The sequence below is a fragment of the Gracilinanus agilis genome, chromosome 3, assembly GCF_016433145.1.
Source record: "Gracilinanus agilis isolate LMUSP501 chromosome 3, AgileGrace, whole genome shotgun sequence".
NCBI lineage: Eukaryota > Metazoa > Chordata > Mammalia > Didelphimorphia > Didelphidae > Gracilinanus > Gracilinanus agilis.
Window position 1 is genome coordinate 475861469 of NC_058132.1, and position 16890 is coordinate 475878358.

General features: G+C 34.8%; 1 protein-coding gene across 1 annotated transcript in view; it reads right to left on the minus strand.

Moving 5' to 3' along the window:
- The window catches only part of GYG2 (glycogenin 2), a 47866-nt gene extending 42752 nt beyond the window's left edge, over positions 1 to 5114 (minus strand). The window contains exons 1-2 of the mRNA XM_044669281.1: positions 5081 to 5114; positions 1190 to 1331 (exon numbers count right to left, since the gene is read on the minus strand). Coding sequence (XP_044525216.1) covers positions 1190 to 1331; positions 5081 to 5114 — 176 coding nt within the window. The remainder of the gene's footprint in view (positions 1 to 1189; positions 1332 to 5080) is intronic.
- Positions 5115 to 16890: the final 11776 nt, after the last annotated feature.

Below are 16890 nucleotides of genomic sequence, written 5' to 3' on the forward strand. Positions count from 1 at the left end.
AATTTTCAGATAAAGAAATCAAAACTATCAATAAGCACATGAGAAAGTGTTCTAAATCTCTAATAATTAGAGAAATGCAAATCAAAACAACTCTGAGGTATCACCTCACACCTAGCAGACTGGCTAAAGTGGCAGCAGGGGAGAGTAATGAATGTTGTAGGAGATGTGGCAAAATTGGGACATTAATGCATTGCTGGTGGAGTTGTGAATTGATCCAACCAATCTGGATGGCAATTCAGAACTATGCTCAAGGGGCTTTAAAAGACTATCTGCCTTTTGATCCAGCTATAGCACTGCTTGGATTATTCCCCAAAGAGATAATATGGAAAAAGACTTGCACAAAAATATTTATAGCCGCATTCTTTGTGGTGGTAAAAAACTGGAAAATGAGAGAATGTCCTTTGATTGTGGAATGGCTGAACAAACTGTGGTATCTGTTGGTGACGGAATACTATTATGCTCAAAGGAATAAAGAACTGGAGGAATTTCATGTGAACTGGAAAGACCTCCAGGAATTGATGCAGAGTAAAAGGGGCAGGTTCAGGATAACATTGTACACAGAGACTGATACACTGTGGTACAATCAAACATAATGGACTTTTAACTAGCAGCATTGCAAGGATCCAGAGCAAGGTTGAGGGACTTATGAGAAAGAAAACTAGCCACATTCAGAGGAAGAACTATGGGAAGAGAAACACAGAAGAAAAACAATTGCTTAAACATATGGGCTGATGGGGATATTACTGGGGATGTAAACACTAAACAATAACTCTAGTCCAACTATCAATAATATGGAATCAGGTCTTGATCAAAGATACATGTAAAACCCAGCGTAATTGTGCATCGGCTAAGGGGGGTTAAGGGAATTTGGGGTAGAGGGAAAGAACATGAATCATGTAACTATGGGAAAATATTCAAAAATCTAAAAATAAATAAATAAATGAATAAATGTAGTTTGCCTAGAAAGGGTAAGCAGAAAAGTGTTGTATAATTTAAGTTTAGATTTAATAATGTGAAAAGGAATTTAAATATCATTTAAATTAAATTTTATATTTAATTTAGATGTCAAATTAAATGTAATCTAATTAATTAATTAAACAAAATTAATTTACATTTTGTTAGATTTAAATTTAAATTTAAATTAAACAAAAATGTTTGTATATATACAGTTAGCTTTAATGCATCTTACCGCAATAGACTGGAGACTTGAGGTGTAATTAATATCACCAATTTTCTTGTTATCCTGTGATTTTTCAAGGAATGTCCAAGAACAAGAGCTCCTTGGCAGTAAACATCATTGGTGGCGAGTGTCACAAATGCCTGATCTGTAACTGAAGATTTAGAAGAAAACCAGTTTTATTTTTCTGACTAACTAGATGGCAGCATTTTCTAAGTGGTTTTGACTAATTGGAAACATCCTTTCTCCAAAATTTTCATGCTTAGCACACAAACCAAAACTTAAATCTATAAGGTCATGCATGTGGGGATATATTCGTTCATGAGGGAACAGATATCACAGTAGATATAGAACTAGGGGTTGAGTTAGAATAACCCAAGTTCAAATCCAGCCTCAGACACTTACAAGCTATGTAACTGGACAATTCTCCCTCAGCTCTAGTTATCTCAGGTTCCTCGACTTTAAAATGCAGAACACCTATTTCCCAGTGTTGTTATGAGGATCAAATAAGATAATATTTACTAAAAGCACTTAGGACAGTGCCTGGCACATAGTAGACACTATATAAATGCTTGTTTCCTCTTCTCCCTCCTCTCACTGTACAAATATAAACCACAATTCCCACTCCATCTCACTCAGGAGCTTGTTTAATGAGTTTCTGGTTCCCTTCCTTTTCTCTTCTTCTGTTCCTACATTAAACAAAAAAAATTTACATACACATACAATATACACACAAATCTATATACACTGTACACATAATAAATGGAAGGATGGATGGATGAATACACATCTACAAATTTACATGCACACATACAAACACATAAGGTAGTTAATATTTGATCAATTCCCAAAGACCCGAATATAATAAAAATTAAACTAACTGTAATATATGGCTACTCTAAGTGATCACTTTGTTTAGTAAAAGCAAGCTATTTAACTCAATTATAGTATTGACCATCGTCTGAAAAATGATCAGTCCTGCCTCAGAATAACCTCATAAGACAAGTTGAAATGAGTCAGTTTCTGCTAGTCCATTAATCTCAGGGCAGTTATATGTTAGAGCCATTTACACATATAACAGAAGGTGGAAGGAGGGGAAATTGCCCCCTCTCCCATTGAGCACAGAGTCTAGAGGCAGAACTACCACATTCTTCAGGTCAAGAGAGTTGGTAGCATAGTGGCAGGAATAGACACTTTCCAGAAAAATAAAGAGATAAGAAGGCAGGAGCTTGAGCTTTAACAAGTATGATGTCTGGCAGCAAAGAAGAGAGTTAATTATGGACTCAATTGAGAATTATGCCTTGCATTTGGGGGTAGAGTTTTAAGAGGGGAGTAGACTGAAAACCTAACTGAGAAACTGGCCCAGTAGAGATACTGTGCCAAGGGTGGATCATCCTAAAGACTCCATCAAGAAATAATGAAATATCTTGAGGCTCTCTCTGCAGTCTCAACCCATGAGTTTCCTTAGCCACCAAGTTTCTCATATGCGTGTCTCACTACCATTATACTATATATAAGTTTGTGTTCACTCTTCCCCTGGATGCTTGGCATGTTTGTAGGAAAGGGTTCCTTGTATTTATGTGTTTTGTAGCCACTGTTTTTCTAAGCCATCTGAAAAAAAAATCTTTGCTTTGAGCTAATTGTATCTGCTAGTTGACTCTTAAGAAGAAGCAGAGTGGATGCTAATGAATGTTAATTTTACAAGTTCCATTAGAATGGAGGAAAACATTTTTCTTTCAATTTAAAATTCTTTTTTTTTTAACCCTTAACTTCTGTGTATTGGCTCCTAGGTGGAAGAGTGAAGAGGGTGGACAATGGGGGTCAAGTGACTTGCCTAGCGTCACACAGCTGGGAAGTGTCTGAGGCCAGATTTGAACCTAGGACCTCTGGTCTCTAGGCCTAACTCTCAATCCACTGAGCTACCCAGCTGCCCCCTCAATTTAATATTCTAAAAATTCCTAAAATAACTCTTTTGACTACGTGGTGATTTATTTGAGTTGTTCATTGTTCATATGATAGTTGAAAACACACACAAAAAAATGGGTCCAGTCTAAATAAAATTAAGAGTTAAAGAAAGTATTATGGCATGTTAAGCAAAAATTAAGCTATTTAGGTGATGCCTAAAGACTTCTGAGATCGTAAAGTTAATTTCACAATCATAGTGATTTTTGACTTGGTCATCTTACAATACAATTTTTGGCTAGCTTTATTCTATCCCAGTGGTTCCCAAACTTTTTTGGCCTACTGCCCCCTTTCCAGAAAAAAATATTACTTAGTCTCTTGGAAATTAATTTTTTAAATTTTAATAGCAATTAATATTAAGGAAAGATAAATGTACCTGTGGCCATCACCGCCTCCCTGGATCGCTGCAGCACCCACCAGGGGGCGGTAGTGCCCACTTTGGGAATCACTATTCTATTCGTATAACAGCCAGAGAGTCTGTATGCCTTAGTGGAAAGGGAGCCAATCACTGACACATTGGCTATGTGGCCCTGGGCAACGAACTTAACCTCTCAGAGCTCCAAGCAACTCTGCAAGGGTAAGCTAAAGAGAAAATCATTTTCAGAGGGAGATTTCTCATCCAAGAGAATTTTCTATACCAGTGAAATTATAGCTCTAGAGCCTGTCCCTAGGCAACATCCAAGGATCATTCCTAATGCATGTTTTATGGATACCATAAATTTGTGATTTATCAAGTTGCGGCAAAAACCACAAATGTCAGTAGAGAGAGATGAAAAGTTTTCATATTAAGCATCATGTGGCAATCTAGACTTTATCATTTCAAGTATTTGTTTTATTAAAGACTATGCCTGTCAAATGCCTTTTTCAATTATTTGTAATATATATTTTATCACTAGAAAATTTTTTAATATCACTGTCCTGAAAAGTTTTGATTTTTTTTTTAAGAAGTGGGATTTGCATGTCTTGCCAAGATAATTGTGTCTAGGCACCAACAAGTTATAATCAAAATTTCTACCAGCTTCCAAAACCAGATTAACAGAACACTTCAATAAGAGAGGGAAGGGAGAGAGGTGGTAGTGTTTCATTAAGAGAATGGCTCTCTATCCATAACTTCTCACTAGGGATACAAGAAATAGTTTGTTATCTGACCCAGTTAACAGCATAACAATGAAGTTCACATACATACTACTACTTTGCACTTCTATAGCAACTTTCAAACAAGTTTCTCTCTTAGGCCCCAGAGAATTTGTTGCCAAGATAAAGATAATAGTTCTATGAGGAAAAGAGACACAGAGAGAAACCCTGAGCCTTGCCCAAGGCCACTGCATTGTCTTGAGAAATTTGAATTCCTAGCATGAAGTCTAGTGCCCAGGCCACACAGTATTCCACAAAACAGAATCTCCTTTCCAGACTACACTAAACCTTGAGATTTTTTAAGAGTCAAACAGTGCTAAAAATCAAAATGTACTAAATGAAATCATGAAAATGAGAGCTTTAGAACTCAATTTGACATTGTAGATTATTTGTTACTAATATTCCAAAGAGAAAAACTATACATAAATGAGTATCTCTATACACACTGCATACTCTCTCTTGACTTATCTGAACATTGGGCTAAAAAAGGAAAGTTCCAGGTTCTTTCATTGTAATAATCTCTTCTGGTTTAGGAAAAGTTAACTTTGAGGAGATATTATTCTAAAAAATTCACAATTCACATTTATCTAGTGTCTAGAATTTATAAAACACTTTTGTCACAACAACCATATAAGGAAGATTCTAGTTTTATTAACCTCACTTTGCAGAATGAAGAAACAAAGCTTAAAGATTTTAAATGATTTTCTCATGAACATATGCCTACAAAGTGTCCTAAGCCTTGACTCAAAACCAATTTTTCTGAATTCAAGTTCTATACTCTTAATACTAAGTCCTGACTTTTCTCACTATGATCTGAAATGTGTTCTGAAATAGCTGCCATCATGGACCTATTTTGGAAGACAACTGAGTATAAGACAGAAGTATAGTCTATTGAATTCTTATATGGTGGAATACACTGAATTCGATTAATAATATTGATGTTTCAAAAGTTTTAGATACTGACTTACGCTACTATTGATCCTTTCAAATAGGCAAATTGGCTTTCTTTATCAAGTTGCTCATATACAAAAGTGGCTAGATTCTGTGGTTAATTTGTTTTATTTCCTTAGTTATAATGGGAAATGGGTGATGAAAGGAGGTTTGGGTCAGAGGTACCCCTAAGAATAGATAGTGAAAAAACAGATCCATGGCAGAAGTCAGTTGAGCACATAATTCATAATATCCAAATAGTTGAATTTCTAGAGCTTTTAAGCCGTGGATCATTACTGCCATTTTCACATTTTAGGCTCTTGCAAGATTTCTTTAAATGCCTCACTTGGATTCTGTTACTTTTTCATGAAACATGAAAAATTGGCATTTTGATATGTAAATGTCTGAAATATATTTACCGATTTTATAATTCAAGCACCTAAAGTGTTAGGACAAGCAGCAATCTTAACATTTCCTCTAAAGCAGACCTTTTATTTAGGAGACAATTATTTTTAAAACTCAGAGCATATGGCATAATACAACTCAAGTAAAACTGAAGGTTTTAAAAGTAGATTAAGAAAAATGGTAATTATAAACATAGAAAGCTATACAAATAAGGAAGCAGGATGCAATTCTGAATTTTTATTCCTTCATCAGCAGGGTTCTGTCATTTAATATAATTTCCAAAGTATATGTAACATTCTTTATTCTAACTGCACCCTATATATTAGGCCAAGTCATGAAAGACATTTGACTATTTCTGTAAAGTTTCTAATAGTAAGATGATAAGCACCTATCCAATATGTTTCCCAATGATGATCAATTAATCATCTAGAATTACTTGACTATTAGAAAGGGGCATTTACCAAGGTAGTATATAATGAGAGTTGGTACAAGACTAGACCCTTCATAAGTCTGGAACATACTATTCCACAAGTACATATAGAGTTCAGGGGAAAGTGGGCTCAGACTTGGAGAGTAAATATGGTAAAAGGGTAATTCACATCCACTGATTATTGGAAGTCTTACTTTGTTCTTCATGGATTCATCATGAAAACTGTCTTGTGGCTTATTTCTTTGTTGGGCTCTGAGGTGTTAATGTGATTTATGTGATTCTACACCAGAACTTCTCCCTGATACTAAGAGTTTATTCTCCCAGAAGATGGTTTTCCCCGGTATATATATATCATTTGTCTCTTTTAAGCTCCCGCCTAGATAGATTCTTCTTTAATAGGCCGGGTACAGAGAAGAAGTAATATGTAGCATTTGATCTTAATTTATTCCCCTCTTACTAGCAGTTCTCTGGAACAGGCCAAAGGATTTTTCTCAAACCCTTCCCAAAGCTCAATTGCCAGAGCAGTGACTAGAATAGTTTTAAGAATGCCTTTCTTTCATATACTTATACTAGATATATATCTAATTCTATTGAACAAACTCAGTACATTCCCTGTGTCATCTTTAATTTTGTCCAATGAACCAAAGCACTTCCTTCCTAGATTAAACTTTTGACTGACTGATTAGTTCAGAAGAGATGTCAAGACCTTGTTCACACTTGGTTTGTACTTTTAATTGATACATTCTATAACTCAAAGATGTTTTTCATCTGAGAAAGGTATCTGGATATAGAACATCTTTTTTAATAGATTAATAGGAGCTGAAGGATTGGAGCATTCAACTATATTAGATTATCCAACCCTGCCTCTCCTTGATAAGAGATTATCTTTCCTACAAAATTAGTTTCAAAAATAAATATGTAGAGTTATTTGAATCACTAAATTTGAGAGAAAAGGAACCTAAGAATTTGGAAATACAATAATTTTTCAGTCTCAGATAAGATCTCAGAGAAGACAGTGTGTGCTAAAGAGAAAATCATACAACTTTCTTCACTGGAGAGTAGTTCTCCCTAACTTACATTGGGAAGAGTTTTACATACTTCTTTCTCTCCTTGCTACCATCAGATCATTCTTCTACCATTATTCTTCTTGAATTTTCTTCTTCTAAGGGCCAGCAAATACACTAAGATCTGTTAACCCTATCTAAAGTCTCATTTATAATATATACTTGTATCTATCTCCCAATTATTATTCAAGTTGATATTCTTCTCCTGCTGAATCCCTACAATTATCATAAGAAATCAAAGCATTTATGATTACTTCCCCTACCAAGCTGACCAGAAGAATTACTAAAATTCTTCACCATCAAGGATCATCTTTTCCCCACTTAAGCTCTACAGCAACATGAGAATACCATGAAATTAACCAGGTCTTAAATTTTTACCATTTCTGAATACTAGAATTTTAAATTCTACTCTCCAACCACAACTTTCTGTAATTTCATCTATCCCATACTGTCATTTAATAAACTTACTCTATATCTTTATGATGACATCTAAACCCATGATTCATCCCTGTTCTCTCAAATAATTTTCCCAATTCTGGCTTCACATGTTTCTGTATCCAGCTTTGATTTCATGGTTGACTAAAATTTTACAAACTACAGCCCTAGAATATCTTGTCTACTGGCTCTTCCAACATTTCAAACTTGTGGGTCATCATCAATGTGTGTGAGTTCTTATCCTTGGCTAACTCTCAGCATCCTGTGTCTCTGCTGTGACTCCAGAATTGCCAAACATCACTGAAGAATATCAGTGAATCAAACTGATTTCAATATCTATTCCAATTCTTCTTATATTGCTAGATAATTTTTAAAGCATGCAATACTATCACACTGGTGCTCAAAAACATTAGTGATTTGCCCATGCCTACCAACCAAAGTCTAATTTTAAGTCATGTAAATCAAGCCCTCCATTATATGCCCCTAACTTTTTCTGCCAGAAAAATCTGCTACTACTCCATATCTATCTATCTATCTATCTATCTATCTATCTATCTATCTATCTATCTAACTAATAGATTTGGATTCATCTATTACATAGATAAGTATTCCAATGAATAATCTAATTTTCCAAGGACATGGGATAGATATTTAGATATTCATAGAGAAATATCTCCCTGGAAAATTATCTTATTTTGTGTTTCCCTCTATTACATATTGACTTTTCCTGCCTCCACACTTTTGATCATGTTATTTACTTTACCTGAGGTAAATTTCCAATCCCTACCCAAACTCATCTTTTCTTCCTTTATGGAGCAAGTCTACTATAACTTTATTCATGAATTTTTTCTCTACTTTGTTAAATGGATGGAATTTCCTATTCTTCTGAATAGCTATACCATTTTGCCTGTATTTCCCATTCTAATTTATGTCACAGGTATTTGTTTAGTCAACAGTTCACTGAAAAATAAGATTGATTAAGGGTTCTTTACTAGCAAAGCACTCTTTGCTAGGCATTAGGGAAAAAAAAGATTTTAAAAGACAATATTCATGAGCTCAAGCAGCTTATACATCTAGGTACCAACTGGTACCAATAATGAATCTTGTAAATGGTTATATGGATTTGAATTCACACTACTTAAAATTATAACTATACTTATAGGGGCAGCTAGATGGCACAGTGAATAGAACGTCAGACCTGAATTTGGAAGGATTTGGGATCAAATCTGGTCTCAAGACACTTCTCTGATTTGTGACCCTGAGCAAATCACTTAACCCCATTTCCCTAGCCCTTGCCCTTCTATCTTAGAATTATTTCTAAGACGGAAAATAAGGGATTCAAAAATATATATAATTATGTAAAATGTGGTAATTGGTTCCAGTCCAGTAGAAATATGAAGTACAAATTTAAATTATTTATCTACCAATTAATGTTCTTTCTATTTTAAAATACTCCTTGAAATCTTTACAATTTAGTAGGACTTACATGAACTTAGGCTTTGCTAACATAGCTTCCGAGAATATATGGCTATTGCAAATGCTATATTGAGACACTTCTTAAGGATAGTTTGGAAAAGAAGGAAATCAAGGTAGGAAGGTCTAGACTGGTGATATTAAGTGACAGGTAAACAGAGGAGGTACTATGCAAATTAATATAAGATAATTTTGTATGGAAAATTCCTAGCAACTGAGATCCGAAAAGGCTTCATGTAGAAAGTAGCACTTAAACTGAGCTTTGAAGGAAAGTCATAATAACTCCATGAGGTGAGTCTACATATACCTATAAAGAAGGTAGAATTCATAAAGTTTAAGAGGCTTCACTATGATCACAAATCTAGCAAGTATTGGGGTCGAATTAAAAAGTCAGATTTTTGTAAGTAATAAAAAAAAAAAACCAGGGAAGAAGAAAGAAAAGGAATGAGCAGATAAGAGGGGGGGAGAAAAAAAGAGAAAGTACCTATAAATAAGGGGTGCTCAAGTGAATTAAATACAAAATAAAAGTCAATATTGCAAAAATATAAGGTTTAAGAAAACTACTGGATATGGTGATAAGGAATCTATCAATACCTTTTGAGAGACAAGTTTCAGTACAAGGGGGTCCTTATCGTTAATTTACCATAAGTTTAATTAGAATCACTGATTTGGTAAAAATTAAAGTTATAATCTATGTGTTTTATGAGTTTCATGAAGATTTCATAGAGATATGATCATATTTTAAGATACCCCAAGGTTATGAAACAAAAAACTAAGAAAACTTAAATTTCACAACTAAAAGTCACAACAGTTCCATTCACTTAGACATCTGGACTCCTTAGAATATGAAGAAAATGGCCTCCTTGTATCACAGGTCCTTTGGAATGAACATGGGTTACCCTGACTTAGGGATATCCATGTTTTTATTGCTTGGACTGCCAAATTGGAAATTAAATGCATTCAAAGCAAAACATTAGTTCCCCTTCAATGTTTCCTTTCCTTCCTCTATTTCGAACTCCTGCTGCTTCTGAACTCATGGCCATCAGCCAGATACTAGGAGTTGTATATGATATTGAAACATTTGTCTTTTCCTCAAATTCCTTAAATGTTGTTTTTTATAGAAGAATGGAGGATAGAAAAGGACCTGTGTGTTTTTATGTGTGTGTATGTATTGTTATTCAAGTTCAAAAAGAGCCCTTTCACTTTAATAAGGAAATGTAATTAATACTGATATTTGCTAATAAAGAGTAAACTATGTGGACAGAACTTCATATTAGAGCTGTCCATATGAGGTAAAAAGGGAGAATTCTTTTAAAATTTTAATTAATAATGTAAATTCAAATAGTGCTTCCAAATTTACAAAACATTTTACACACATTATATTGAAACAGCTATATGAGGGAGTTATTAGTAGTATTATCCCCCATTTTACAGATGAGAAAACTTAAGCTCAGAAAGTTAAAATGACTATCCACAGTCATGTATCAGGGGCATGATTTGAGCCTTCTTTTTCCTATCTAGAAGTAAGCACTTTCAATTATACTATTACCTCTCAAGTCACTGTGATATATATCCCTTCTTTTTTGCAAAATCAAATACAATCTCCTTTATGAAGTCTTCCTCTATGTGCTTAAAGTCATCCCTCTTTCTACTTAAAATTTTCAGGCTGCTTTGTTTGATCTTTCCTAGCTACTTAATCATTTTCTAACAACATGGTTATTTATATAAGTATTTACATATCATCATATATCATATGTTCTTTGAGAACAGGGACTGTTATTTTAATCACTGAATCCCCAGCATCTAACATAATGCCTTATACAAGGGTGGTTGTTTGATACATATTTGTTGAATTCAATTTCATCATCACATTCCTAAGACATGCCTTTGCTTTTTTTTCCAACTTGCTCCACTTTGGCCTCCTGGGACCCAAGACTCCATCTAGCAAATCAAAGATAACATTTTGAGACTGACTATCATATGTCTGGAGCACCTATGTGGATAGAGTGCTTGACCAAGAGTCAAGAAGACTCATCTTCCTCATTTCAGATCTGACTTCAGATGCTTTCTAGCTGGATGACCCTGAGAAAATCTCTCAACTCTGTTTCCCTCAGTTCCTTGTCTTTAAAATGAGCTGGAGAAATACATAGCAGAAAACTCCAGTATCTTTGCCAAGAAAACCCCAAAATGGAGTCATGAAGAATTGGTCATGATCAAAACACTTGAACAACAACAATCAGAAGTTCATCATTTGCCTTTTATAAAGAAAATAGCTTCCAAGAGTTAAAGTGCTGAAGTCAAAGGTGCTTTTGTCAGGAGGAACAATGTGATAACAGAGAAATGGAACAGAAAAGAAGTACAGGAGACTGAAACTGTGCTTTAGGCAAGGTAACTGCATATCTTAAAAAACGACAACATATTTTCATGCAATCAAATTTGACCAAGAATATAAGAGTAAACACTAAATGTTGTCAGAACAGTTTCCGTCTAAAGCTGCCCTATGCTTAAAAAATAATTCAAAGAAGGAGTTTCTGTTACTTTTATTCACTGAAGGAGGTCTTTTGAAAATAGTTGGTGCTTATATAAAGTCTTACTTGAAAATTCTGATGTTGATTAAAATCAATTTTAAATGCTTATTTTAAATGGTTTTCCATTTGAAGAAATCCAAACAAGCAAACTATGCAGACATTTTTCTGCTTCTCTACAGGAGGGAATTTTGTGGTATACCCTCACTTAAAAGCAGTATTCTGTTTTCAGCCTAAAAATACACTGACCATTCTCTTTTCTTGGACAGGAGGGGTAAAAGGATAAGCAACATGGTAATTAGCCATAATTCTCTGGTTCCTAAAAACAACATTGGAAAATAATATGCCAACAAGATATCCATTCTTTCTAATACATTTAAAGTATATGTTCATTTTTACTAATATATATAACAAGTATTAAAATAAAATAATAGAATATGATAGTATAAAAGTATGTTAAATAAATCTAGATAGCTTACAATGTTATTGTAAGGATCAAATTAGACAATGTACATAAGAGGTGTTTAAAATTTAAATTACCATATAAATTTCAGCAATTTTTGTTATTTCTCCACAAAATTCTTCTATGATTCCTAATACTTCTAAGGGAAGCTGAGAACCCAAGTTCTCAAAGATTCCTTCAGTGGAACTTAGGTCCCAGAAGATACTGCACTGAAATGTCTTAAAAGTATAGTTCCAATAACAAAGTGAGGACAGTCTTTCTGAGGACAGAATAGGTGTCAGCAGGTGATCAGCACAGTTTATCAGTAGGTTTGATCTACTGTGATGAATTAATGGCAATAATTGAAATTTGGCAATGGCAACAACCCATGAAATAAAGAACTCTGACTGAAGTCCTGTTATTCTTCCTTCTTTAGAGGAAACAGTGAAGAAATGGCAGAAAGGGGAGCATACTGCGAGCTATGAATCAAATAGATTTTAGACCATTTATACATATAAAGTGGGTATTGTAAACATGAAATCTTTGTCCTATGGCCAACTCATTATTCAGTTAATAGAAGAAAAGAACCACATTAATATCAATATACATGTGATAAAACTGTAAGATTACAGGTAATGAAAGGATGACTCACTGGTCATCCTTGGATAGGCATCATGGGCATAAAAGCAACAAGAAGCATCATTTGATCGAACCTTTGTCAACTCCTCCATCACACAGAACTCACGATGTGCATAAGAAAAAAAGATTATAATGAAGGTGACTACAATTTCTGCACCAATAATTTTTGCAGGGGACAGAAAGGGAAAGAAATTCTAGCAGAAAAATGACAAGATCCTCCAACCGAAATCAATATATCTATTCAATACTTAGAATCAATGAATGGTAATATGTGTATGTACACTCTATATGCATATATGTAGATGATATATGTTGTAGATGTGACAAGCCTTTAGAAATGAACATTTTGACAGTCTTTAATTCCATAAGCCTGAGCATATTTCCAATTACTTCACAAATATATATCATGAATACGTTCATCCAAGAGACTAGGAATGTGATAGAAAAGACAGTTAGTAGTATCAGCTTTTCCAAAAGTATTGCTTACAAGTAGGTTTAACTATTTAAAAGTGAAATGAAGACATTTCAAAAATAATTCTACAAAAGTTTTGCATGAGACTCAAAGTAGTCACATCATGCTAAGATCAATGATGGCTAAAACTGACAGGAGGATAACAAATGGAAACTGGAACATGTGTTGGCACTCAATCTGTAATACAAATAAGCAGAAATGGAGTTGGAGGCAGCTAGGTGGCTTAGTGGATTAATAGCCAGGAATAGAGATAGGAAGTCCCAAATTCAAAGCTAGTTTCAGACACTGTGTTACCCTGGGCAAGTCATTTAACCCTCATTATCTAGCCCTTATCATTTTTTCAGCCTTGGAACCAATACACAGTATTGATTGTAAGACAGAAAGGAAGGGTGTTTTTGTTTTTGTTTTTAAGAAAGAAATCGACTTAGGAAGATGAAATTGGGAGAAGAACCTAAACTGGGCCAAGTATACGTCTAATGAAACTAACATAGTCTTGAAAGCATTGCAAAATTACTTCCTAAAACTAAACTGGGCCAAGTATACGTCTAATGAAACTAACATAGTCTTGAAAGCATTGCAAAATTACTTTGCAAAATATCTAAGAAGATAATCAAAGAAATGTTAAAATTATACCAAAACAGCGAATAATGAATACCTGTGCCTACTTTCTCATATTTACAAAACATTTATGAGAATGATCTACATGTACTCAGAAGATACTTTGGGGGAAAATGTGAGAATTAATTATGAAGCTTTCTCAATGATTCTCTAAAAACACATCACAATATTATAACCATATAATGACTGAAAGGTATAAAAAACAAAAGCTGATATAGTTTATTGCTTGTTGACCACCCAAAAAATAGTATTTGATTCATTGTACAATGTGGCTTTCTTACAACAAGGTGTCTTTCATGCAAATGTTAAGACCAAAAACTCTGATGAATGATATTCCAGAGATAACTTTGTTTAAGGACTTTATGATTATTAAGACCTAGCTATCATGGATAATGTCTCACACAGGATGAAAATAGATTAACCTACAGATGGCAAAATCTCTAAAATTCTCCAAATTGAAGATTATATTTGGAGGAATATTTCATTTTTATTGGTACCTTTCATTTTTAGATCAGATTCCTTTCCACATATTGCCTCCACCCCAACCCAGCCACACATTGCAGTAAAGTTTTGTTTTGTTTTTTTTAAAACCCTTACTGTGTATTGGCTCCAAGGCAGAAGAGTAATAAGGGCTAGGCAATGAGGCTCAAGTGACTTGCCCAGGGTCACACAGCTAGGAAGTGTTTGAGGCCAGATTTGAACCTAGGATCTCCCATCTCTAGGCCTGGCTCTCAATCCACTGAGCCACCCAGCTGCCCCCCAGTAAAGTTTTTAAAAAGAAAGCACTTCAGAAAAACCAACACTTAGGGCGTGATTCTCTGGGTGTACAATATTCCACACTCATTAGTCCATCATTTCTTGTAGCTAGTATTATACTTATTAATCAAGTACTAAAATATTCAATACCTTCTCAATTATATACAAAATTATGCAGAAAAATGAACCTAAAATGCATTCCATGACACAAACTAAATAGAAGAATATCTATTGTCAAGACTACAATAAGCAGTTAAGATCACAAGAGTATTAAATTAATACATCAGTACATATATATGGTATTGACAATAATGATAAATAATGAGTTGAACACAGGAGGACTGAGTTGGATATGATCTAGTAAACTATGTGGAATACAATGAGCAAAGAGATGCATGATGGCTTCAAATTAGCAAAAGCAAGATGCTAGTGATAACTTGAGTTTGAAAAGAGGTATAGGAATATTATATCAATGGACATACATTAAGGGAATTCAGAAAAGCAATGTTTGGTGGGAAAAGGAGGTAGAACATGAAGGAGGTGCAAGCAAATGGTAACAGATGAGAGTGATCCACTGGAATTCTGAAAATGTAAAAATAAAATTAAAAAAATAGAAAAAAGTCCCTAGCATATTAGGCAGAGATTCTACAGAAGAACAAAGACAAGAATCACTGAAAATGAGAAAGCTATTACAGAATCTACATCAATGAGATCATAGATCCCTGAAGTACTTAAATATTATCACTTAATCCAGCCTATTTAGTTGTTTAGATCAGTGAACTGTGGCACATAGAGGATAAGTGCTATACTCATGTTCATTTAGCTATGAGATTTGTTCTTTCTTATAAAGGTCAGTCTAAATGTCACCAGTTTGGGTTGATAAGATCAACTCTTCATTTTTATATGTTCATTACGTTCAAAGGTAAAGAAATTAGCTACCTCACTCTAGAGATTTAATCTACACCAAGTTTGATTTAGCAGTCAGAAAATGTCCAGATTAACTATTTGAAAGTATTTTCACTCTGAGAAAGAGTTGTTTGAATAAATCCACTCAATGTTCCCTAAATTCTGGAAAATCTTATTTAGATAACCTCATGGGTGGTTGACTATCTCAGAATATATATTTGTGTGTGAGAATACTATTCATTCAGTGATTCAAAACTATGTGGCGTTTTAACATACTTCTGAAGCACATACATATTCATTAAAGATATAAAGATTCTGCTTGTAATTTTGAAATGGTTTTGCTAAAAAAACTGAATTCTAAGAAAAATGACTAATACTTATAAAAGCTCATGCTTGTTTATCCCTTTGTGGTTTGCAAAATACTTATATATACATATATACATAATATATGTATGTAGATATAGTACATGTGTGCATATGTGCACAATATTATGTAACTATCATATCATATATAAAATATATCATCTCTTTTAATCCTCCCAAGAGCCCTGGAAACTAGGTAAGCAGGCAAATTGTCTTTTATAGTTTTTACACATGAGCAAACAGGAGACCAGAGAGTTTGCCTGGAATCCCGTCTGTAAAAGCTGATAGGGGGTCAAAATCTTCTGGTCCCAAGTCTAGAGATCTTTCTGCTGTACCATGCTTCATGGCATTCTACAAATATACTACAAAGAAACCAACACAATGGGGAGTTAAATTCTCATTACTACAGAAAGCCCAAAGATAGGAGTCCAGTGTGTAGCATCTCCCTAACCAGATGGTAGACTGCCTAATGTGTCTGGGCTATTTATGACAAATCATCCTAGTTGCAGTAAATAATTGAAAATGGTTTTCCTTGCATTGCTTCCCAACAAGGGCAGTCAGGGAGAAAAAGTTTACATGAAATATATACCATTGGCAGAATTAATTACAAGACTGCATATTTACCACTGAATAAGAATCTCGAAATAAATGGTCTGTTTACCACCCCCAGGGTTGAAAAGGGAAGAAAATACACCTACTTACCAGACATCATTTAAAGCCAACAGGAAGACTGGATGAGAAGGGGGGGCGTGTATGTATGAATATCTGTACTACTGCCCACAGGGAAAAGGCAGCAACTAGAGAGCCTCACTAGCTTCCAGAAAGGGCCCAAGACGAACAGATGAGATTCCTCCAGTGGAAGAAAGGGGTGTGTAGGGGGTGGGCGGGGGGGAAGGGAACAGAAAACCTTGCCTGCTTTTGCAGGTCTCTTGCCTGCAAAAGAGAATAAATTAATTTCCCTCGATCTGCCCACAGCTGCAAATGTCCCCTCCCCCTCCACGGCAGCAGAAGCAGTGACAGGCATGCCCCAGCCGCCGAGTGTCCGGCCTCACCAGCAACTGCTCTGGCTGACAAGGGCATGCCATCCCTGTGACCGAACTGCTCTTGCCAGCACCTCTCCCCTTCCTCCCCCTCCACACCTGCATGGGGCTCGCCCTCC